Source organism: Taudactylus pleione, unplaced genomic scaffold (assembly GCF_031769625.1).
Source record: "Taudactylus pleione unplaced genomic scaffold, aTauple2 ptg000451l, whole genome shotgun sequence".
Taxonomy (NCBI): domain Eukaryota; kingdom Metazoa; phylum Chordata; class Amphibia; order Anura; family Myobatrachidae; genus Taudactylus; species Taudactylus pleione.
Window position 1 is genome coordinate 5,723,998 of NW_028284853.1, and position 24,237 is coordinate 5,748,234.

The following is a 24,237-nucleotide window of genomic DNA, read 5'->3' on the forward strand; positions in this document are numbered from 1 at the left end:
ATACTGCATTCATTGTACTTCATATTCTATTACGTTTTATGCTGCCATTTTTCCGTCACATCCACCTATTCTTTTGTTATTGCATAAACATGCAGAATGACTATAAAAAATATTTCCTAATAAAGCATAGTATTTTTTTTATAAATAATAGACTTTTTACTAGAACATAATGAAAATAATTATTTGTTTCAAAGACACAAATGTGATTCTTAGATTCTCCATTTCTGTTGGTTTCTAAAATGAACAATAGAATTAAGTACATGCAGACTATATATTTAATATTCTTTTGAATTCTATTTTAGAGGGAAAACACTTTTCTATATTTGACTTTACTTCTTTTCTGTTCCTAGTGTGCCTGTTTGACACAATGGCAACCGGTGTGATACGGAACCTCTCTGAATTTAAATTACCACAATCCTTCCAGCATCTGTTCTTGCTCCCAGAACTAACTCAGGACATGGACTTCCAGGATTCATCAGAAGAGGAGGATGAAATGCTAGAGGAAGAAGAGATGGATAGCTTTTCAGATGGCGAACAAACAGCCATCAGGTCATCAAACAGTTTCAGCAACCAATACGACAATGGTCCAGAACACTGCTCTACTGAAATGACAGAGCAGCTTTTGAAGTTCTCAGAACTCATCAGCTCTGACATTCAAAGGTATTTTGGACAGAAGACCAAGGAAGAAGACCCAGACTCTTGCAATATTTACGAAGACTATTTCACACCTAGACTTTCTGGAGGCCAGGAAATGTATTATCAAGATCTCATGAAGATAGCACAAAACAGAGACAATGATAAGGCTGACTTGTTTAACCCACTCACTCCTCCCGTAGAGCTGGATCAAAAATTTTTAAAAACCATCTGCACCAAAGAAGATCCCAAGAAGCTAGGACCTCTGACTGAGCTGTTTAACTTTGGTCTTCGTAAGTACACAAGGCAGAAGGTGGCGATGGGCAAAGACGGCAGGCTACAAAGACTAGAGAGGAAATATGCTCATATTGTCCCCATGCATAGACGGTTGTTGCCCTTGTCATTCTGGAAAGAACCATCCCCCATTCCATCCTGCATCTTAAATACAAACACGCCAGACTTCAGCGACCTTCTGGAAAACTGGACATCTGATACACATCAAGAACTACACAACACAGGAAGAGACCTCATCAGCGAATTTGGCAGATAGGCCAACACAATGACTGGCAACGTGCAGGTCACCCAAAAGATTGCAACTTACACGTTGACATCAGTGATTCCATAGATTGGTAAATGTTACGGATGGTTCCTAAAATCATAACTTTAATTTACCTTAAGTGGCCATATGCTGCATGCATATCAGTGTTTCATGTTAGAATGCAGGTAAGAGAACATATAAACCACATTGCATTTATGCGCACATGAAATATATTTGAAAATGTGTTCAATCTGCAGTTTTTAAACATGTATCTGTGGAAAAAAAACAGGAAATAGTCATCTTGTTTGAGCCAAATGTCCGTTCACCGGTGAACGCTTCTTATCGGCATCTCCTTTGCAATTAAGATGGTAATAAGTTTCCAACTGTATAGACGTGAACAAGTTAAAAGTGCATACAGTGCACATATGTGTCTCAACTTTAATTTACAAGGTTCTTACTTCTTACATAAGGTCTGATTTATCAACAAATTTTATCACTCACGAGTGATAAAACACATTGCGTATGATAAATGGTGCTCCAGCCAATCAGTTCCCAACTGTCATCTGTTTGAAATATGACAGTTGGGAGCTGATTGGCCGGAGCACCATTTATCATATGCAACAAGTTTTATCACTTCTTGTGAGTGATAAAACTTTGATAAGTCAGACCCTATCACTCACAAGAAGTGATAAAACTCATTGCGTATGATAATGGTGCTCCAGCCAATCAGCTCCCAACTGTCATTTTCCAAACAGATGACAGTTGGGAGCTGATTGGCTGGAGCACCATTATCATACGCAGTGTGTTTTATCACTCGATGAGAGTGATAAAACTCGTTGATAAATAAGGTCCTTAATCTATAAAAAAATAAATTGAATTGAAAAACCACCAATTCTAAGATACTTCCATCAACCTGAAGCGCATGGAAACAGTTATTTTATAAGTCAACAGCATATAAAATTCTATATGATTGACTAAAGCTAGGTATACACTGTCCGATTTTTGTTGATCGGGCCAACAAACTAGAGATTTTTCAGCAAATTGAAAGTCCCAATATCTGTGTTACATATTATGCAATTTTTTATTAGAAGTTAACGATTTTCGGCCACACCACACTGAGTTTGCATAAGTCCGCCCACAAGGAGGTTGACGTAGTTACTGGATAAAGTAGGAAGTATGGACAGATTATCGAGAATGCACACATACTGCTCGATATCGGGAGATTTGTCGACCGATAGAATAATCGAAGGAATGCTTTTTGTGGATGTTTTTAACCGTTTAAATCAGCGAAATGCTAAAATGCTCATGCCTACACAATATGCAATAAATTAGGCTGATCATCTGATTATTGGCAAGTCGGCTCAATTATTGTATAGTGTGTACCTAGCTTAAGTGTAGGCAACTGTGGCCGAACTACAGGTAGCAGCAGTCTCAGCCTGCAATCTGGTAATGCAACTTCCATAACAGAGGAACAGGTAGCTTGAGACCATAATAAGCTATTAGTCCAGAATGACCACTTTTACAGACACCCTTTCTCCAATGAGAGTGACATTCAATGCAAATGTGACAGATTCAGCAAAAAATCCATCAGAAGAAAGATGTTTTGGGCCATTGTAGAAAACAAAATGTTAGTTAACAAAAATAAACATTTGGGGATCCTGAAGGTAATTAAAATCAACTGGATAATCATGTATTAGATATTTAAAAAAAATATATGTTTATTCTACATTAAAGTGCATGAATCATCTTCTATTATATATTCTATAATCTCAATGGCAATGCAAACCATCTACTACAGGCTATAGGTTAGTATTATACTATATTACAAATACTTTTATATATACTTTACATTGAAATTAATGCTCACAGTATTGGAAAGGTCTGTTGTTTGCAAAACATTCGTAATTATCTCAACAGCAAATAAGCTGTTTCTGAAAATATGTCTTTCTTTCAGCCATAGTTATTGAATTTCTAAAATGTATTGAATTGGTTTAGAACTAATTGTACCAGTGATATCTATTCATCAGTTACAGACACATACATTTAATTTTAATATATTATTATTAAAATGTAATAATAATATATTAAAATTAAATGTATATTGTCTGTAGGTGATGAATAGATATCACTGGTACAATTAGTTCTAAACCAATTCAATACATTTTAGAAATTCAATAACTATGGCTGAAAGAAAGACATATTTTCAGAAACAGCTTATTTGCTGTTGTTGAGAAATTAAATATTTTAATATAGGTTCCACACATACAGTACCTCTTTATTTCAGGGAACTTATATTCGTGGGTATATATATATATATATATATATATATATATATATATATATATATTATAATGCATATGAAGAATATTTTTTTGATGTACATACATGATCTGTATATTGAAATACATAAATATATATTTGCCTAATAAAGTTTCTAAAAATTAATTACAGTTTGCCATTAATAAAAATCTCGTTAATTTGACTTTAACCATCATCATCTCTGAATAAATTTATATAGGAAATCGACTGGGCGTTCACTGACTTATGTTGGGTCCTCTGGCTGCAGTTCTAGGGGTGAGGGAGGTCTCAATCTCTCTTTGATGAATAGCCGAGCGCATGCAGCTGCAGTAGGGACACCAACAAGTCCAGTCCCCAGAGTTGAGCGCGCAGGACAGTGGGCTTGGTTTAGACACCGAGCGCATGGGATCCCTGAGATACCACGGCACCCGGTAATCTCACCATTGCTTGACTGACACTGCGGTGACTTCACGGTCAAACCACATCTGCGGACGCCGGTACCTTCTACCAGTGATGTGCGGAGAAGTGAGGCAAGGCCTTTCCTGTCATACTTGGGTATACTCTAGAGATATGACTATAAAAATTATAAGAAAAATTTAAAGAAAATATTATAAATATCTTCTTTGTATTATTGTAATCATTTTTATAGTCAAAACTCTGGAGTAAAAAGTGTATGCCAGGTGAGGCACTGCCTCCTGTACCTACCTTTTCTGCACATCCCTGATCAAGACTCACCAAATTTCCAGCACTATATACTGCTGCACCTTTATATAATGCCCACATGAACCCTCAGGTTCATATATGTATCTGTAAGTCTGGCCCTGATACTAGCCAGCACCTCTCCAGCCATTTACCTCACTGCACATCACTGCCTTTTGCCAACATTCAAGTAGGATACCAGCAACACAGATCCCAGGTACCTGGAGACTCTCATCCTGGAAATTAAGGGTAAAAGGTGTTACATGCAGGCACGGGATGCCGATCTGTCGTGAAAACACCACCACCTATATCTAACATTCCCTAAGGTACAGTCATCCAACTGACACAGCTGCAACCAACATATGTACTTATATATAGTGACTGCACAACCACTGAATTTTCTCAACTACTGACTATGCATATATCTAACGGGGGCTGATTTTATATTGTTCCCCACCAACTATCAGCAGCATTTTATGTTAACTGTGGACAATGTTACCAAGATATATGTGTTTCAAATTCGTTTGAACTCTGTGGTTGAAATGAGATACCAAGATCCAATTTTACTACCCTGCACCTCAATCAGACTGATAATCACTGCCTTATGTCTTCCCTAATGTACCACAAAGCCAATGACCAATGTTTATTTTTACTATGTGTATTTAATTTGTTTTATTCTGCATCACTCTTCTTTTGAGCACTGTGGGGTATATTTACTAAAGTGCGGGTGTTTAGAAGTGGAGATGTTGCCCATAGCAACCAATCAGATTCTATTTAACATTTATACAGCATCTTCTAGAAGATAATAGCTAGAATCTGATTGGTTGCTATAGGCAACATCTTCTAAAAACCCGCACTTTAATAAATATACCCATCAAGACTCAATAAAAGCTATTGTACCTTATCCAGAGGGAATCGGTATGAATTACCTGCCTAACCCTAACCCCCCCTTCCCTGCCGCCTAAACCTAAGTCCCCCGGGGGGGGGTGCCTAACCTTAGTCCCACCCGAGGGTGCCTAACCCTCCCTCCTCCTAGCCTAACTCTAACCTCCCGGGGGGGTGCCTAACCCTAAGTCCCCCCCCAGGAGCCCTAAACCTAACCCTTCCTCCCCCGTGGCTGTCCGTAGCAGCGCCCGGCATCACTTCGATGGGGATGCCAGGCGCCGGTCTCCCGGCGTCGGTAAAATGACAGGCGTCTAGATTTAGACGTCTGTCATTTAACCATCGCTGGGATAAAGCAGTTGGGAAGCCGGCCGTCGGGATTACGTCCGCCGGCTTCCCGACTGCATACCAATCCAGAGAGACATTTGCAATACATCACACCTCAATTCAGGCATCCTCTAGAGCAGTGGTAGCCAACCCTGGTCCTCAAGAGCTACCAACGGTGCATGTTTTCCAGGTCTCCTCACAGAATCACAAGTGATATAATTAGCTCCACCTGTGGATCTTTTCAAATGTGTCAGTTAGTAATGAATACACCTGTGCACCTGCAATGTGGTCTGGAAAAATGTGCACTGTTGGTAGCTCACGAGGACCGAGGTTGGCTACCCCTGCTCTAGAACGTGGATTTACCTTATTCAAATATCTCTGAATCAATGAAAGTCTATATAAATTAAGTTTTTCCATATGTACGTGCCCGCAGAACATACAGGGCTCCTAAACCTAAAATGTAAAAGTTTGAATATGAACAACAAAAGGTATACTAGACCATTCAATGCTACTCTGACATTACTCTGTATTACCGGGAACGGTATGAATGACCGCCAGACCTATGTCTGGCGGTTCAAATCCTGACGCCGGAAGACCGGCAGCAGTGAAGATCCTGACAGGTAAGTAAACTAACTAACCTAACCGTCTCCCCCCCCCCCTAACCCTCTCTTAGGGGTGCCTAACCCTAACATCCTCCCCCCTAGTGCCTAACCCTAACCCCCCCGTAAGTGCCTAAACCTTACCCCCCCATCCCCGCAGCCTAAACCTAACCCTCCCGGGGGGTGCCTATCCCTTGCCTCCCCCTTAGTGCCTAAACCTTACACCCCCCGTCCATGTAATAGGAGAAATGATCAAAGGGAAACAAGGCAATATGAAAAAAAATATAATGGCAATTAACGTGAAAAGCCATTACTGAAGAAGATACAGGTCACTTAGTGATGTCATTAATATGATATATATATAGATAGATAGATATTATATACACAATTGACTTCAATCAACAGCACTCAAGCATCTGCGGTGCCTTTGGTATGTGACCACACTATTTAAATAAAACAAATCATACAAACTCGGCACTCATCTACCTAAAATTCCACACTGTAATTCCTTCAAATTCAGGGAATGTTAGTTCCAGAGCATTGCAATAATTTGTCAAGCTGACCAACCTCATCATGGTCCCCCCCCTTCTGGTCAGTCCCAACATCGACATTCAAAGTATGAGCATTGCTCTGTCTCCTTTGGCTCCAGCTATCACATAGATTTTAATTACAAATTATGCTACTTGCATGGGTACAGGAACTGGTTTAAAGAGACAGAACCACACCCTTAGCTTATTAATAGCTATACTGAGAAGATAATAGATGAGGGGTGGTGAGGCAGAGAGGGGGCAGGCAGTTGATAGAGGGGGGTGGGGCTAGACAGAGCAGGGAGGAATACTAGTGTGTATGTGTGTATATATTGTGACAGAATCACCAGAGATGGATGGCGCTGATGAGCAGCAGATTCTGTGTGGGGCAGGAGAGATCCACCCACACAGAGTAGAAAGTGAGTGTGGGAACACGCCTAGCTGCTGCCCTTTGCACAGAGCAGTTAGACAGTCCAGGGGGACTGCAGTCAGAGTGAAACAGGCCGGGTGGCCAGGGTCAGACCTGAAGGATGCAGGGAGATCCCTACACCCTCTGACACTATCCTTGTGAAGCTGTGGAAGCCAGCTAAGCTAGGGCAGAGCCTGTGTTACCCTGCAGGAAGCAGGGCTGAGACTGAAATTGTGTGTGGACAGAGGGGAGCTACCAGGAGTTGGACATTTAATGTGAGAAAGACTATATTCATACATACAGGGACGAGGCTAGGGTGTCCAGCGCTCCCCTGCAAACTATAAACTTGTGCCCTCATATAGTTAGCATTCACATAGTTTAATGCAGGAGCAAATGGTACCATTGGTAAAGTGTCTGACTACAAAGTGTTTGTTGATAGGTTCGAATTCCAGGTATGACTGTATTTTAAATTAAGGAGAATGTGAAGTAGCTTCATATAGTTAGAATTCACAGGATTCCATTGCAGGAGCACATGACTCCGTTGGTAAAGTGACTGACTGCAAAGTACGAGGTGATAGGTTCAAGTCCCAGCTATGACAGTATTTTGAAATGCGTTAAATTAAGGAGAATATGACTGAAGGTGCTTAGGGTCAGAAGGGGAAGTGATGGGGAAAGGGGAGGAGATATGATCAGAAGCAGAGAGGAGATGGTGGGTCTCACAGAGCAGGAAGCTAATTGAAAGAAAGGAGGGCACAGTGTATGCGAAGGCACCTCACTACAATACATACCTTCCCCCGCTTACTGCATTGTGGAGGCCATACATACATATTTAGATAGATATCAGTGATCTTGTTGAGTCACAAAATGTGAGGTCCTACCACACTGTTTCCAGGTCTCATGGGAATGTAAGGTTCAGTGTAATATCTATAACAATAGATAAAGTAAACAATATCGCTAATGTGTCCTTTTTGCAATGTGGTCCCTAATGTGATAACCTTCAGTGCGGTATTCTTAGTATGGTGGTCCCACTAATACTTTCAGGTATTATAATACTAAAAAAAAAAAAACAACATTTCTCATAGTGCAGTAGACAATACAGCCACAATTACTTAAAATAATGTATTCATGCTCTCCTAATGGATGTGTTGGTCTACGTTTTGCAGTAGACAAGTGAGCATTAGGGGCCTAGAACGTGGGTCTTCCTCAGGCCTCTAGGCTTCCACCAATACTCCAACATACTGTACATATAAAGTGGATGGACAAGAAACTTCCAATAGTGTACAACTATATTTATTCAAATCAGATGCATACATTTAAAACAGGTGCAATGGACTCTCACAAGATATTTTGCTCTACTAGATCAAAATAGTAGACAAAAAGGCAGTTTAACCATTTAACTGACAAAAAAAAATGTTGGTTTTGTTTATGAGTGAATTAAGTGAACAACACTGATTTTAAATATTTGTAAAAAAAAAAAAAAAATTTTTTTCAAACATCGGATCACCACCATCGGAACATCGCGTTTTTCCTTTTTACAGCGGTTTCAGGCACCAGGTACACTTTAAGGGGTGAGAGGGGGTTAATTTACTTTCCCCAGCGGCTGCTAGTCTCTGCAGCTGCTGGGTGGGGAGTCCTGCTTTGTTGACTGATCGCCAGTGGTCGGCAGCACAGCAGACACTGGGGGAGGGCGCAGGCGAGCAGAGGGATCGGAAGGTCCCTCTGAGAACAGCAGCTGTGGGAAGATTCTCTTCCTGCAGCCACCCACACTATTTATCTGACTGGTCGCAGTATTGAAACCAGATCATACACAGTGACATTATTATGACCACCCCCTACATGTGACGTTGGCAGCGCGTAGCCCATGAAGTAAGTCACATGCCGTGCGTTGGCAAGTCACATGCCGTCTGCACACATATCACTCGTTGCAGTCATGAGTAACGGGCGATTTATCAGAGTTGCAAAAAGGGATGTGTCCATGAAACTCAGTAGCACAGGATAAAAGTAAAATAGAATTTATTCACAAAAGAATAATCAGCAAGGTCTCATATAAAGTCTCAAACAGCACAGAGATTCATATATGCAATAATATGTATAGGAGAGAATCCCCAATATATATATGCAGTCTTTAACATATAAGAACTAACGTGGTAGAGAACCCAGAGTCCAATATGAGGCCAACACCTCAGGATGACACTGATGACCTTTGCCAGGGTAGAACCCTGTAGTAATGGAAAACCGGAGCACAGCAGACCCTGCAGAATAGTATAGTTCCCGGGACAGGGCCGTGCCCTGTAGTGCAGTGAGAGCCTTGTGGAGTAGTGAAGTCGGAGCAGGGTTAAGCCCTGTAAGATGATGAGATTCCAGGACAGGGTTGAGCCCTGCAGGATGGCTAGAGTTCGGAGCGGGGTTGAGCCCCGTGATGCAGAGAGGATTGTAGCGGGGTTGAGCCCAGTGAGGCGGAGAAGACTGTATCGGGGTTGCGCCCCATGACGCGGAGAAGATTGCAGCAGGGTTGAGCCCCGTAATGCGGAGAAGATTTGTAGCAGGGTTGAGCCCTGTGGTGTGGCTAGAGTACGGAGCAGGGTTGAGCCCTGTGATGCGGAGAAGACTGTAGCAGGGTTGAGCCCTGTGGTGTGGCTAGAGTACGGAGCGGAGTTGAGCCCCGTGATGCGGAGATGACACTGTAACGGTGCAGTTGACAACTGTAACAAGGATGAGTTCAATATCCACAGGAACGAAAAGACAAAAGGTAAAGTGCAGCAAAATGATAAAAGCACAATGATGGAGCAAAAGCAATACTTAGACAATAGGAATGCTGGGCTCTGTAGTGCAGCGGATAACTGGCATCAGAAGTTCATCTGGAATATAACAAAGTCCACAGCAACCCACAGGCACAGCGGGGATCTGGCAGGAGTCCAAGAAAAGACCTGAAAGTAACATTGCACAGACACTGAGACACAGTTAGTAACAGGCTTTATACTAGAGGTCTGTGATCCATAGGAAGTTTCAGAACATGTGACACAAATGGAATCAGGTTTGAAATAATGAGCAATCTAGGAATCCCACAACCTGACGACACCTGGGAAACAGATGATCACTTTAACACTCTATCCCCTGAATGAGAAGCATGCCAGCAAGCAGGATAGCTCCTGCAACGACCACAATGGAACTTTGGCAAAAGTAGTCTATCTTTATGTACTGAAATAGTCGCAGTCCTGACAGGATAATCATTGGCTTTCGGGTCAAGGGTGGCAGTATTTCTGAAACAGGGCAACTTGTGAACTGTTCGCATGCTGCTGTGGTGAAGGTGTATTGTGACTGGACAAATGGCACCATTGCGAATAACCGGCATGGAAACTGCAGAGCACCACGTGCCATTGATGTGAGAGGTGAACATCTGCTACGAAGGTGCGTGAGGGCTGACCGACACGCTACAGTGGAGCAGCTCACCATCAAAATGAACCTGGGGGCCATCAGACGTGTTTCTAAAAGGACAGTTCAGCGAACCCTGCTGCGTATGGGGCTCCAAAGCAAATGGACAAAGGTGCATCGGCGGCAAAGGCTTCAATTTTCACGCCTGTATCGGAATTGGACCACCGCTGATTGCTGAAGGGTTGCCTTCTCCAATGACTCACATTTTGTGCTTCATCAAACGGATGGACATTGGCGTGTCAGACGAGAAACATCGGAGAACAAACACCCTGCAACCATTGCTGGAAGAACACAAGCAGGTGGTGGCAGCGTTATGGTCTGGGGAATGTTTTCATGGCATTCTCTGGGCCCACTCATCCATGTGGAAGGCACCCTCAACAGATTTGGCTATGAATCCATCCTTGCAGAGCACGTACACCCATACATGCTGATTGTCTTCCCTGAGGCAGATGGGATCTTCCAGCAAGACAATGCGACATGTCTGACAGTGGTTGGACAAGCACGACCAAGACTTCCAAGGCCCCCTAATTCCCCGGACTTGAACCCAATTGAGCATCTGTGGGACCTCGATCATTGTGATCGCTCTATGGATACTCCACCACGCACCCTCCAACAGCTGTGGGATGCACTGCAGTCAGCATGCGGCTCGAGATACCTGTGCCAACCTACCAGCACCTTACTGAGTCACTCCCAGCCCGTCTAGCTGCTGTCCGTGCTGCACACGGCAGTTACTCTGGCTATTAGCTGGTGGTCATAATAATGTGACTCGACTGTGTATAACGCACTAACTGGTGTGGTCGAAAAAATGTGACCATGCCAGGCAAGTGGTTAAAGATGGGGTAACCGATTGCCAGACATGTATCAATTTGTTTTATGCAATACTACATTATTTCAATTGATAATTAGTTGCCCCATTCCAAAATGGCAACGGATGTGTGAATGCATCTATTATAATATAGCCACCAGACCATGAAAGAATGTGTGGCGGAGTTATCTCCATTATGAAAAATATTTGGAGAAAGCTGATGGTTACCCACTGTATACTGGTGGAAAGCTTGCGTACTTCGGCGGAACCGGAATCACGTCACCGGAAATCTCAAAGGTGGAGCGCGCGATGGAACGCATACCGCTACTGCCGTATGTGAATGTTGAGGACATTAAGTCACTTCCGGTGATAATCAGATGTGAATACCTTTTTGAGCAGGCTTTTTACTTTGTGTGACAATATGAAACTCTGGTATGGCCAAAATGGAATGTGGGAATTCAGGATTTTATACTATGATATAGATGGTAGTTAATCCATGTCTGGCAATAGGTTATCCATAATTAGGCTATGGGGTGGTATAAATATCAGACCTTTGTCACTTCCTCCTCATACCTTGAGAACGATACACATTTAAGTATCGAAAAGCATTGGTGAGGAGGGACATTCCTGGGGGTGGCAATTGGACTTACCCTGGCAGTTGGACGGTGATTTCCTGAGACGCCTGGGTGACATCTTTGAACTGCCTTTTTGTCTACTATTTTGATCTGGTAGACCATAATATATGGTGAGAGTCCATTATACCCTGTGATAAATGTATGCAGCGGATTTGAATATACAATAGTTTTACCCTTTTGGAAGTTTCTTTTCCATCCACTTTATATGGATGATGGAGTATTGGTGGAAGCCAAGAGGCATGAGGACCCATGTTCTAAGCCCACGGTTCCTTTTAAGGATGGACTCTCTCCCGATGCTCATTTGTCTACTTTAAAATGTAGACCAACGCATCCGGAATACACTATTAAAAGCTATTATGGCTGTATTATCTACTGCACTATGAGGAATGTTCTTGTCTATTTTTTATTTTAAGGATTGCCCTTAATGCACTTCAGACCTCTCCACATGGAATATGTACAGAACGCTGCTGGTAAGGCATAGCTATATGGCTACTCAGGAATGAGAGCGATGTCATAGCTAAAATACAGAAAGAATGACATATAAAGAGACTGATCGCGAGTCAGAAGCTAAGACAGATATTCACACAAAATGTTTTATGCTTTTCAACTGGGCATCGTCCCACGCTGTGATCGGCCAGAGTCACAGGACTGAGACGCATGCACTCACACATGTATTGGGCTTGACTGGGAGGTGGCAATCCAGAGGCACTGTCTTATGGGAGTATCGCTGCAGTGGTTGCAAACTCAGATGCTTAAAATGTACTAACCCTTAAAAAGTGAGAGCGATAAGGCACCAACCAATCTGCTCCTAACTGCCATTTTTTTCAAACACAGCCTGTAAAGTGACAGGAGCTGACGGGTTGGTACTTTATCTCACTCCAAGGCTTAGTACATCTCCCTCTTAAATCATGAACATTGGAGGCCATAGTCCAGGGGTTCCTACCACGGTCCTCAAGGCACACTAACAGTCCAAGTTTTAAGGATAGCCACACTTAAGCAGAGGTGATTTAATTAGTACCTTAGTTATTTTGATTTAACCACCTGTGTTCAAGCATGGATATCACTAAAACCAGGACTGTTAGAATGCCTATGCCTAGGGGCATTCCATGGCTCTGCAGTTCCCCCGCCGCTACCGCGATCGGAGCTCAGCTCCGATCGGGTAGCGCACTAGTCAGGCTGTCAGATAACAGCCACAGACAGGTCAGAATGAGCTTCTGAACAGAAGCTCATTCTGGCTTAAGGGGACAAGGAAGATGGCCACGGCCCCAGGAGGGCATACTGCGCATGCCCAGCCGCGGCCACTCCTCCCATGGTCCTTTGCGGAGCCGTGAGTGACAATGGGACAAACTAAACAATCCTAAATCTAACTTTCACTTTTTAATACTTTGTTGCAAATCCTTTGCAGGCAATTACAGCCTGAAGTCTGGAACACATAGACATCACCAGACGCTGGGTTTCATCCCTGGTGATGCTCTGCCAGGCCTCTACTGCAAATGTCTTCAGTTCCTGCTTGTTCTTGGGGCATTTTCCCTTCAGTTTTGTCTTCATCAAGTGAAATGCATGCTCAATTGGAGTCATGTCAGGGGATTGACTTGGCCATTGCATAACATTCCACTTTTTAGCCTTAAAAAACTCTTTGGTTGCTTTTGCAGTATGCTTCGGGTCATTGTCCATCTGCACTGTGAAGCGCTGTCCAATGAGTTCTGAAGCATTTGACTGAATATGAGCATATAATATTGCCCGAAACACTTCAGAATTCATTCTGCTGCTTTTGTCAGCAGTCACATCATCAATAAATACAAGGGAACCAGTTCCATTGGCAGCCATACATGCCCACACCATGACACTACCACCACCATGCTTCACTGATGAGGTGGTATGTTTTGGATCATGAGCAGTTCCTTTCCTTCTCTTCCCATCACTCTGGTACAAGTTGATCTTTGTCTCATCTGTCAATAGGATGTTGTTCCAGAACTGTAATGGCTTTTTTAGATGTTATTTGGCAAACTCTAATCTGGTCTTCCTGTTTTTGAGGCTCACCAATGGTTTGCATCTTGTGGTGAACCCTCTATATTCACTCTTGTGAAGTCTTCTCTTGATTGTTGACTTTGACACATATACATCTACCTCCTGGAGAGTGTTCTTGATTTGGCCAACTGTTGTGAAGGGGTTTTTCTTCACCAGGGAAATAATTCTTTTAGTCATCCACCACAGTTGTTTTCCGTGGTCTTCCGGGTCTTTTGGTGTTGCTGAGCTCTCCGGTGCGTTCTTTCTTTTTAAGAATGTTCCAAACAGTTGATTTGGCCACACCTAATGTTTTTGCTATCTGTCTGATGGGTTTGTTTTAATTTTTCAGCCTAATGATGGCTTGCTTCACTGATAGTGACAGCTCTTTGGATCTCATATTGAGTTGACAGCAACTGATTCCAAATGCAAATGTCACACCTAGAATCAACTCCCGACCTTTTACCTGATTAATTGATAATGAAATAACGAGGGAATAGCCCACACCTGTCCATGAAATAGCTTTTGAGTAGATAGTCCCATTACTTTTGGCCCCTTAAAAAGTAGGAGGCACATATTGAAACTGTTGTAATTCCTACACCGTTCACCCGATTTGGATGTAATTACCCTCAAATTAAATCTGAAAGTCTGCAGTTAAAGCACATCTTGTTTGTTTCATTTCAAAACCATTGTGGTGGTGAATAGAGGCCAAAATCTGAAAATTCTGTCAATGTCCCAATATTTATGGACCTGACTGGATATATGGAGATTATATATATATATATATATATATATAAATATATAGCTATATCTATATCTATATATATATAGCGAAGAATGGGCGGCACTGCAGGTCTTTTACTTGAACAAGTTTTAATGCCAACGTTTCAAGGCTTCACGCCACTTTGTCAAGGCTACATACAGAAAATAATAAAACAGTGGTTCCTACCTTAAGTAGATCACCCTCATGCGTGAATGTCGCCGCACGAGGGTGATCTACTTAAGGTAGGAACCACTGTTTTATTATTTTCTGTATGTAGCCTTGAAACGTTGGCATTAAAACTTGTTCAAGAAAAAGACCTGCAGTGCCACCCATTCTTCACACTCTGTACTTTCTAACCGAGGAGGGCACGCAGGCTATACAAGGATCACGGGAGCGCCGGGCCGATTGGACCTTATATTATATATATATATATATATATATATATATATATATATATATACACACACACACATACATATTTTTATTTATTCTTTTTTCCACACATTTATTTTTTAAAAGGTGCGAAAATGCATATAGTAAATTGATAGAACGGTCTGTATATTATATAGGTTACCCAGGGTGACTGGCAAAACCATACTGCCGAGGCAAGTGAAACTGCATCCTGGGATGTAGCCAGTGTCTCCGTAACACCCAGAAAACTGGGCTGGCACCTCCATTTTCTGGAACATGACCAGTCACTGCCCCCCAAACGCCAGCTGCATGTCAATCAAGCTGCGACTTAGGGGCACTTTGACCGATGTCACAGGACTAGATGTGCACATATTCTGCGCTGCTCCTGCACAGATAAAAAAAACTAAAATAATCTGAGTTTTGCGAGAAAATGGAAGTTCTGTAATCTCTGAATGAGGCCCTTATTGGACTGATAAAATCATGGCCACATAAACCATGACTGGTAAATAATATTAACATCAGATATCTGATTTGATAATGTGCTGTGGGAAAGATGCCTCTATAAAGGCTAGATTGCCTTTATAGAGGCAAATTTCGTTCAGAGAACACTACACTAGATGGCGGAATTATTTGGCCCATGCTATCTGGAGAAGTTTGCAGAGAGTGTAACCTTACTTACGGGAGCTGTGGGTCTAACCAGGGCCGGCGCGACCATTAGGCAGCTGCCTAAGGGTGCTGTGACTCGAGGGTGCAGCCCATTTAGGGTGGCTGAGACATATAATTGAAGCGTAGAACCTGTCTCCAGCGCCATGGAGTTTTACTTTCTACCTACATTACATTCGGGGTAGAACATCTACGTTACTCAAACTCACTGACAGCAGGAGGGCGCTTTAGACTTTCCTCTCTATGATCGGGTTGAATGTATCTGCGCAATGAGCTGAGTAATGCCGAGGTGTGCTTGCCCGAGACAACATGGCGGCCTCCATAATATACAGCAAGCTGTCAATGATGCTAAGGAGCCGGATTCCCTGCACTGCACTGGAATCTGTGGTGTTAGGGCAAGCTGGAGACGGCCAGGGAGTGATGGGGTATTCCGGGCTCTCTGCCGCAGTCCAGGGGAGATGGGAAGCAGCCGCGGCAGATATGTTTAATGTGCCTGGTATAAGGGGTAAGTGTCAGCCACCTGTTTAGAATAACCACCCCGTGTAATAGGTTGGTTTCCTAACTAGTGTCCCATGTTTCCACACAGCCTGGCATGGAAGGGTTAGGCGTGTGGCTGTCAGCACAGGCACTGAGTGCTGAACTCTTGCCGAACTTGCTCTCCTGCTTTGCACACCATGTATTCTCCTCTATATACATGCAAAAGGGCTATTGTTGCATGTAGTCTATTTCCAAGTAATGTGGGTAGACACAGTGCATGAAGTAATTGCCCAGTTTGGGTCTAGAGGTTGGGGGGAGGGGGGGGGCATACATATGTAAATGTCCTGTATAGGTATCTATCACCTGCAGTCATATACAAACAAGACACATCAATGCATTATAATTACTATGCAGTGTGGGCTGCAGCACCTGTAGTGCCATTGGGATGTCAATTCACTGGTTTTATGTAAATTAATTAAGAGTGTATTGGGGCATTAGGGACGGTTTTGCCCAGGGCACCTAGAAACCTTGCACTGGCCCTGGGTCTAAAGCTGGCCACACATCTAAAGATTATGTGTCCAACCAGCCAACTAGTTGATTGAATTCCTTACCAGATTTTCATTCCAACCAATCAGCAATTTGCTTCCAAACGCTGGAAAATGGAACAAAACTGTTGTTTGAACAAATAGTTTAGATCAAACATTTAACAAACTTGTGTGAACGACCATTTTCATCTGTTTTTTGGCATTTAGGAGCAAATTGCTGGTCATCATTTACTCCCATACGTTACCAGATTTTCATTCCAACCAATCAACTAGTTGGCTGGTTGGATGTAAGTTGGTCTAGTGTGTGGCCAGCTTAAGCTGTAACCTTCTTACTAAAATAGGAACGTTCACTAATAGGGTAAACCATATACTATGAGGATTGCCCAGACAGAACGTACGCTCACTCACTTGGTGTGAGGGCAGGCCAGTACCAAAGCACAAAGTAGTAAGACAGTCACATTCCTCATGTAGAGTTTACATTTGTATCATGTACAAGGGAGAAATTTGGCCTTTAAGGTGTTTCAGAATGTTGGTGTGCCACATCCCAGCACCAGCCATAGACCTCTGCATTGGGATAGATCTTCCAGCACCTAAATTCAGCCACAAAACGTATAATAATAATAATAATAATAATAATAAACGCTCACCAACATCTTCTAATTACAGATTTATTTCATTTCAACAAGGTCAGTGGTTTGTTCTGTCCTTTAGCTGGTGTATTACAGCACCGTGTAGACTTTAACGGCTACTAATAAAATAGAATGGACTTTTATAGTGTATAGAGGGGTTGCCTCTTAGGTTTTATTGTCAGCTGCAAAATAATTAAGGCTACACTTTTAAACATTTTACTTTGTACATTAAAAGTTGGTGGGGGGGACTAAGTTGATCCCATCTATACAACACTCCTCAGCACAAGACAATGCAAGAAAAGATAAAAGTAATAGGATGTAATGGGTAAGAATATGCTCAGAGCATTAGAGACCGGTTAGTTTGCTGACGATTGCTATGATGTTTTAATTATTTAGGGGGAGATCTATCAAGCCTCGGAGATGGATGAAGCGGAGAAGTTGAACATAGCAACCTATCAGCTTCTGATATATATATATATATATAGCGCAGTCTATGGAATGACAGTTAGAATCTGATTGGGTTGCTTTGTTCAACTCTCCACTATCTCTCTCTCCAAGACTTGATACATCTCCCCTTAGGAGTAGTATAAAGACCTATCACCAGGCTGATGACAAATAATTACAGACGTGAGACGTGAATAAAGAAACAGTCTGACTTGTGGGTGATAAAAAAGCAAGAGACATCCCTCACACCTCTTATGTTCAGACTTCTAAAGCTGGGTACACACTGGGCCGACAAGTATACACACTCACCAATCGTTTGCCCGATGTGCCGGGCTCCACAGCTCAACTGGGCAGGCAATTTAAATTGCCCGCCCATTTGAGCTGTCAATCACCGCCGAGTCCCTGCAGAATGTGTGCACAGGGTGATCGGCGGGTCGGCAGATGACTGATATATCGGCTATCTGTTGTGCTGCACAGCAGATGGGATATGTCTGTGAACAACGTCGTTCACAGACATATCCGCTGTACACACCCAGCGATGCACTATAGATATATCGCCCGCTCAATGGAACGGGCGATATATCAAATCAGTGTGTACCCAGCTTAAACTATGGCGGAGGGAGAGATCTTATCCTGCTATAATGCTTGAGAAGTGCAGCCATCCCTCTGCTCTGCAAGAGGCGGCACAGGCTTTAGTGAGGGCCAGCTAACACAGTATGACTGAAGGAAGGGGAAAAGGCAAAAAAAAAAAAAAAGGTGGGGGGGGGTGCATTTCTACTTAGTCTCTCACCAAATCCTCTTCCACATACATTTCTGACCTTCTCTCCCTTTACACTCCCGCCTGTCCACTTTGCTCAACAAATGCATGGCGCCTCTGTTGCCAACTGATTACTTCCTCCCACTCCCGCATCCAAGATTTTGCCCGTGCTGCTCCCTACCTGTGTAACTCTCTCCCTCTCCGACTCTCCACCTCTCTACAAATCTTCAAACGGGCTCTCCAGACCCACTACTTCATCAAGGCCTTTCAGCTCCCATCCTAACCCACCTCATGCTCTGTCCTCCCTATCTTCCCCTTCTGTGTCACGCCTGTCTGTCTGCCCCTCCCCTTAGAATGTAAGCTCTCAGGAGCAGGGACCTCTTCCCTCATGTGCTTCTCTTTACATTTCCTTCTGCTCCTTACTCCCCATAAGGGCAACTAACACGTGACTGCCAACTCCCTGCTGCTTATTGTGAGTGTTTAATCGCTATTGCAACAATGTATATAAATTGTGTCCTTGTCCTGCATTGTAATGTACTGTAAGTTACTTGTTTCTTGTTCACTTAATACATAAAACTAATATGTAAGGCGCTGCGGAACACTTGTGGCGCCATATAAATAAAGGATAATAATAATAATTGTAGAAACAAGTATTGTAAAGGCTCCCGAGTGGTCACAGAGTCAGTCCTTACACAAAAGTCCATTTTAATAGCTCAGAGAAATTAGGGAAATTTGTAGTTTCATACAATCGGAGGTAACTGGACCCCAACAGCCGGAGAAGGCAGGTACATATGGATAGCGCTGTATTTTACTAATCAGGTCTCACACTGATAATACGTATACTGAGAATATAAACAATGTTTGGATAAAACACCCTTACTAGTCACTGTTCCAGATCCACATTAAAACATTAAAAGCAGGGGTATTTAATATGTGGTCCTCCAGCTTCTGTGGAACTACACATTCCAGCATGCCCTGCTACAGTTTTAGCATGCCCTAATAGCAAAACTGTAGTAGGGCATGCTGGGATTTATAGTTCGGCAGCAGCTGGAGTGCCGCATGTTGAATGCCCCTGGATTATATTGTTTATGCAAATTCACTTTGTGCTGGTCCATCCGGCCACATGACAGGCGATGCCCATGGAAGAAAGTTATCACTCACGACAGCAATGCCATATGGCTGGTATGAGCTAGTACAAAACCTCTGCATAGATAGCAAGAGCAACAGCTCCACCTACAAATTGCAGTGGGGTCACAAAATGATATTTATAATTGTGTAGTGATAGAATTATGCAGTCACCATGGTTTCAGGAACAAAGGTCATACTATGCTTATGAAGTTAGAGCGGATACATGAAAAAATAACTAAAAAAAAAACAATTGGAAGACAAAAAACCTAATAAAAAAAAAAAAAAAAAGAAGGCGTAAAGTTCATTTAATGTCATTTCAATTTAACTGGAATTCACTGGTGTAGTATAAAAGTTCAGTGCAAGGCACAGCAGACAGGACCATAATTTAATAACCAAAATACATCATTTAATAACCTGCCCCATAACAACACTGTCAAATATCAAACAGCTAAGACATCAAGAAAACAAAAATTGCTATTCAAAGACATCATCTATTTGAATTATTAGTGGTATATTTTCTACAACAAACAAAAATAATAGACAAAGGGGAAAGGCGATATCCGGAAAATTGGACTGACTGTAATCAGAATTTGTACGGATAAATATCATTTTACTATTATAAAAGGCACTGATCTAACGGCTTGGCTCTCCTAGCAGGCACCTCGCATGGTGCACTACGCCATCTGCTGGTAACTTATGTAATGCATCAAGTCTTGCTTTTAAAAAAACAAAAAACATAATAAAGACTAAATATGCAGCCAGCCTAAACTGCATGACTTATTTAGGTTTCCTCAAACAGCAGCAGAGTTTAAAAACCACTAAACTCAAAGCAACACACACACACACACACCTCATACATACTACTCTGTACAGTATGGTCACACAACCACACACATTATTATAGTGTACTAACCCTGTCATTAATTTGCAATATTTGGCATATACAGCAAGTAGTCACTTAGTGAAGTTTGGTGGATGCGGGAGATCCCTGGGCAATTTAATGTGTTTGCCATCGGCTAGAAGATTTGGCCGTAGGCAGTCAATAGAGAAACATCACTGGGGTGTTTGGTGAATGAGCAAGGAAACTAGATGTGCAGTACAGAATGGTGTCTCTTACTGGGGTTTCAAAAAAAATGCAGCATTCCATCAACAGATTCAAGATAAGCCAAATAAATATGAGAACACAGGGTAACTCCACTCAATAATAATACAAATACGTAATTTAAATTGTAACGCTGGGTCCAGAAAATAACATTAAAAATAATAACTCATGAGACATCTGCCTAAATTCAGCAGTTGTACTCTCAGAAACACACTGCCGCTCAACTCTGACATATCAGACGTGAATATCTGACCTTCCTCAACTACAGCTGAAGCCATAGAAACGCAGTTCAAACTTTGTTTCAATGGTTATGAATCGCTCAGGTAGGTCAGTGGTTCATAAACTGTCAAATTGAAGTAATTGTGTTTCTGGGGTTGTAACTGCCAATTTCAGGCAGAACATTTTCAAGTTCAAGTTTGTGAAGTTATTTCAGTAAGTCGAGCCCGAAGTACAATATTTGAGATATTTTTCAATAAAAAGGGAATTTAGTTTTTTTTGGTATGACAGAAATACACGCACGCGAAAAAAAAAAAACACATGTCTCGGGACATTTGTTTAAAGATCCAATGCAACAAAAAGGAAGGATGAAGCACAAGACACAATGGATGTGGGTTTTTAAGACAGCATCATAATGGAATTTCTGCAATAACTGAACACCGATCAGTTCTAAGGTGATAAGCAAAGTGTAACACAATGCAGGACATATAGGGGCAACCTACTGCAAGCTGAATTACTGATTGGCTATTGAGATTTAGTTCAAATTTTGCACCTAACTAAAAGGTTAGAAAATGAGCCATTACGGCTGAATAGTACCATTATAAATGCACGACAATGCCCAGACTACAGAAGGCCTCTGAACCATTAAGTCAGCGGCCCTTACACAGGTAGCTCTATAAAACCATGGCTTGCAAGTAGGAACCTCCTCTGCTAGCAATAATTCGGCCTTTTCATTTGCATATAAAATTGGCATTAAAAAAATTCAGTAGCTCAATAAAGTGTTGGGTTAAAAAATAATAATCAAAAGATATTTCTGTTTTTCCAGAGGTCTCCAGACCACCAGGCGCTGCACGTGATCGGTGCTTAATACAGGTACTCTAACAATGAAAGGACATCTGGCTTAAGCAATTGGGTTGCTGGATAGAGAACATTGCCAGCTCATGAGTACTAGGACTAGCTCTATAAAAGTGTATGTGATGGCAGACAACGGAAGTAGACATTCTGTAGGCTGAACGAATATATCCAGTCTCACGTCACTGGCTCCTGATTGGCTGGATTCCCATGAACATTGGCTTTAAACGCACAATGACGACTCCCGATTGAAAGCTGTATAACAATGGCAGATAAAATATGTGGATTTGATATTTCTAACTTTTAAGCCTTTTGCAGACAGAGGTATAAACTGTGAATTGGTCTGACAATAAATCGGGCGAGGACAGGGGGCCTGCCGTTTATTACTGGACCATATAAAAGCACAGGCTGCCTCCAGTGCAACGTTGTGACTGTGCTGCAAGTTCCCAGCACTGCTAAAGTCCATTGAAAAGTAAGATGCACACAGAATGTTTGGCGCGTAATCACGTCTGCGCCAGGGACAGCTCCTCCAGTCCGTGTTTTCCAATTCGATAGCGAGCTAGATCTTTTCTGGTCACCAAACCCACCACCTGCGGAGGAAAGCAGGCACGTCAGAAGCAGAACTGGGGATTTACAGTGTAGGCTACTAATAGAACAGGGCTTAGGCATGAACCAAGAGTAACCAGGTGACCCAAGGGTAAGGAACATGGGCTTATAAAACAGTGGTTTTTTTTATTATTATTATTTTTATTTTATTTTTTTAAAACATAGAAAAGAGATTTAAAAAAATCTCGGCAGAAAATTTGGTCAATTCCAACTCATTTTCTGACAGTGGGCCTGATTCAGAGCCGGACGCTCTGACCAGAGCGCTCGCTCTGAATCAGGACCCTCCTACCTCATTTTGGAGCGGCCTCATGGACGCTCGCATAGCTGTGGGTTACCACCCACAGCTATAGCGAGCGTCCATGATGATGGTCAAGACCATCGCGACCATCGGGCTTGCGACGAGACCCTGCGGTAGGGTCTCGCTGCCGCAAGCCCAGGAGTGATTTTGGCTCTATCAGAGCCAAAATCACTCCCACTGACATCACTACTGATGTCAGTGGGGCCGGACTCAGACGGTAGGCGTTCCCATGGGAACGCCTCCGTCTGTCAGCCACGCCCCTGGCACGCCCACCAAAGGGGGCGTGCTGTCACTCACCATCGACAGCACGCCCCCTTTGTAGCGAGACCAGGAGCGACGGATTCCCCGTCGCTCGCCGGGTCTCGCGCATGCGCACGACGGAGCTCCCTTCGTCGTGCGCATGCGCACTTCGGCACCATCGACCCGCTTGCGAGCAGGTCAGAATCAGGCCCAGTGTACCAACAGTTGCTTTGATAGGATGTATATAATGGAGTGTGCATACAATGACTGGTAGAACACACCTAAGGGGACTACTTCCGGGTGTTTTGCCAAACTACCCACATTTGTGGCAAATGTGGTCATAGACTGGGTCATTAGGTGACTGGGTGACCATTTCTATCACCAGTGTCAGTATCCAATCTCCTGGCAGCCAGGACCTCACCCTCCAATGTTTCACCTAAACCCTTATTATTATTATACTTATTATGGTGCTAGAACACAGATTTAGCTCCTCCAACCAGACAGCTTTCTCCTGAATATCCAACGCCAATAAATAAAGACAGATTCTGTAACGGATTAAACCTTTATACTGTGTGACGAGAAGGTGATGGCAGAGATGACCAATGCTGGTCACTGGAAGGGACACATTTATACTGTAAATACAATGTTTTCTGGGTTGGATCCTTTCTAAAGTAAATGCTGTAATAACCCCGACTTTAAGGAGGGTCTTGGGTAGTGGAGAGGGGCACAGATGGAAGGAAAAGAAAACATGAATAATATGCCACAAGCCTTTAGCCTAGTGCACCACCACTTCGTAACAGTGTTCTCGGTAAAGTCATTATGTAGCAGGTTAGCCTGGCTGTGGCGGGGGACAGAGAGGAACTTACAGTAGCTGCCTATGTAGGCACTTACCCGGTTATGATTATCCACCACCACCAGGTGCCGGAGACCGAGGGCTCTGAATAACTTGAAGACTCTGGGTAACGATGCTTCCTGCAGTGCACATACAAGGTTGGATTAGTACACACAACCAATTTGTCACTATGAGCATTTCTTAGGGTCTTATTCATTCATAGTTGTCAGAGTTCCAATACACTGAATCAGATCAAACAAATCTCACAGCGGGAAATGTAACGTTCAGTTTGTACCTTTCCCTGTGCTAGAGTACTGTGCTTTCTATACATCTCAGAGGCTACTTTTTACATAGTGAGTAGGAACAGTCTGGGCGCTGTCCATGTCCAACCGGGACAATGGGGAGATTCTCTCGGGATACTGGGGAGACTGACAGGCTGGCTAAGACCCTTAAGAAAGCCCTGACACTGCCATTTAAGATTACTGG

The 24,237-nt window shown here is 42.8% G+C and overlaps 2 protein-coding genes across 3 annotated transcripts in view; one reads left to right on the plus strand and one right to left on the minus strand.

Moving 5' to 3' along the window:
- Positions 1-329: 329 nt before the first annotated feature.
- Positions 330-1,183, plus strand: PERCC1 (proline and glutamate rich with coiled coil 1). The gene has a single exon (XM_088448089.1). The coding sequence runs from the start codon at positions 368-370 to the stop codon at positions 1,181-1,183; it is 816 nt and encodes a 271-aa protein (XP_088304215.1). The 5' UTR covers positions 330-367.
- Positions 1,184-17,301: 16,118 nt separating this feature from the next.
- The window catches only part of CLCN7 (Cl-/H+ antiporter 7), a 66,865-nt gene continuing 59,929 nt past the window's right edge, over positions 17,302-24,237 (minus strand). For both annotated transcript variants that reach the window (XM_088448166.1, XM_088448165.1), the window contains 2 exons: positions 23,811-23,891; positions 17,302-22,365 (listed from right to left, as the gene is read on the minus strand). In XM_088448166.1, the coding sequence (XP_088304292.1) occupies positions 22,279-22,365; positions 23,811-23,891 (168 nt within the window). In that variant the 3' untranslated portion in view covers positions 17,302-22,278. The remainder of the gene's footprint in view (positions 22,366-23,810; positions 23,892-24,237) is intronic.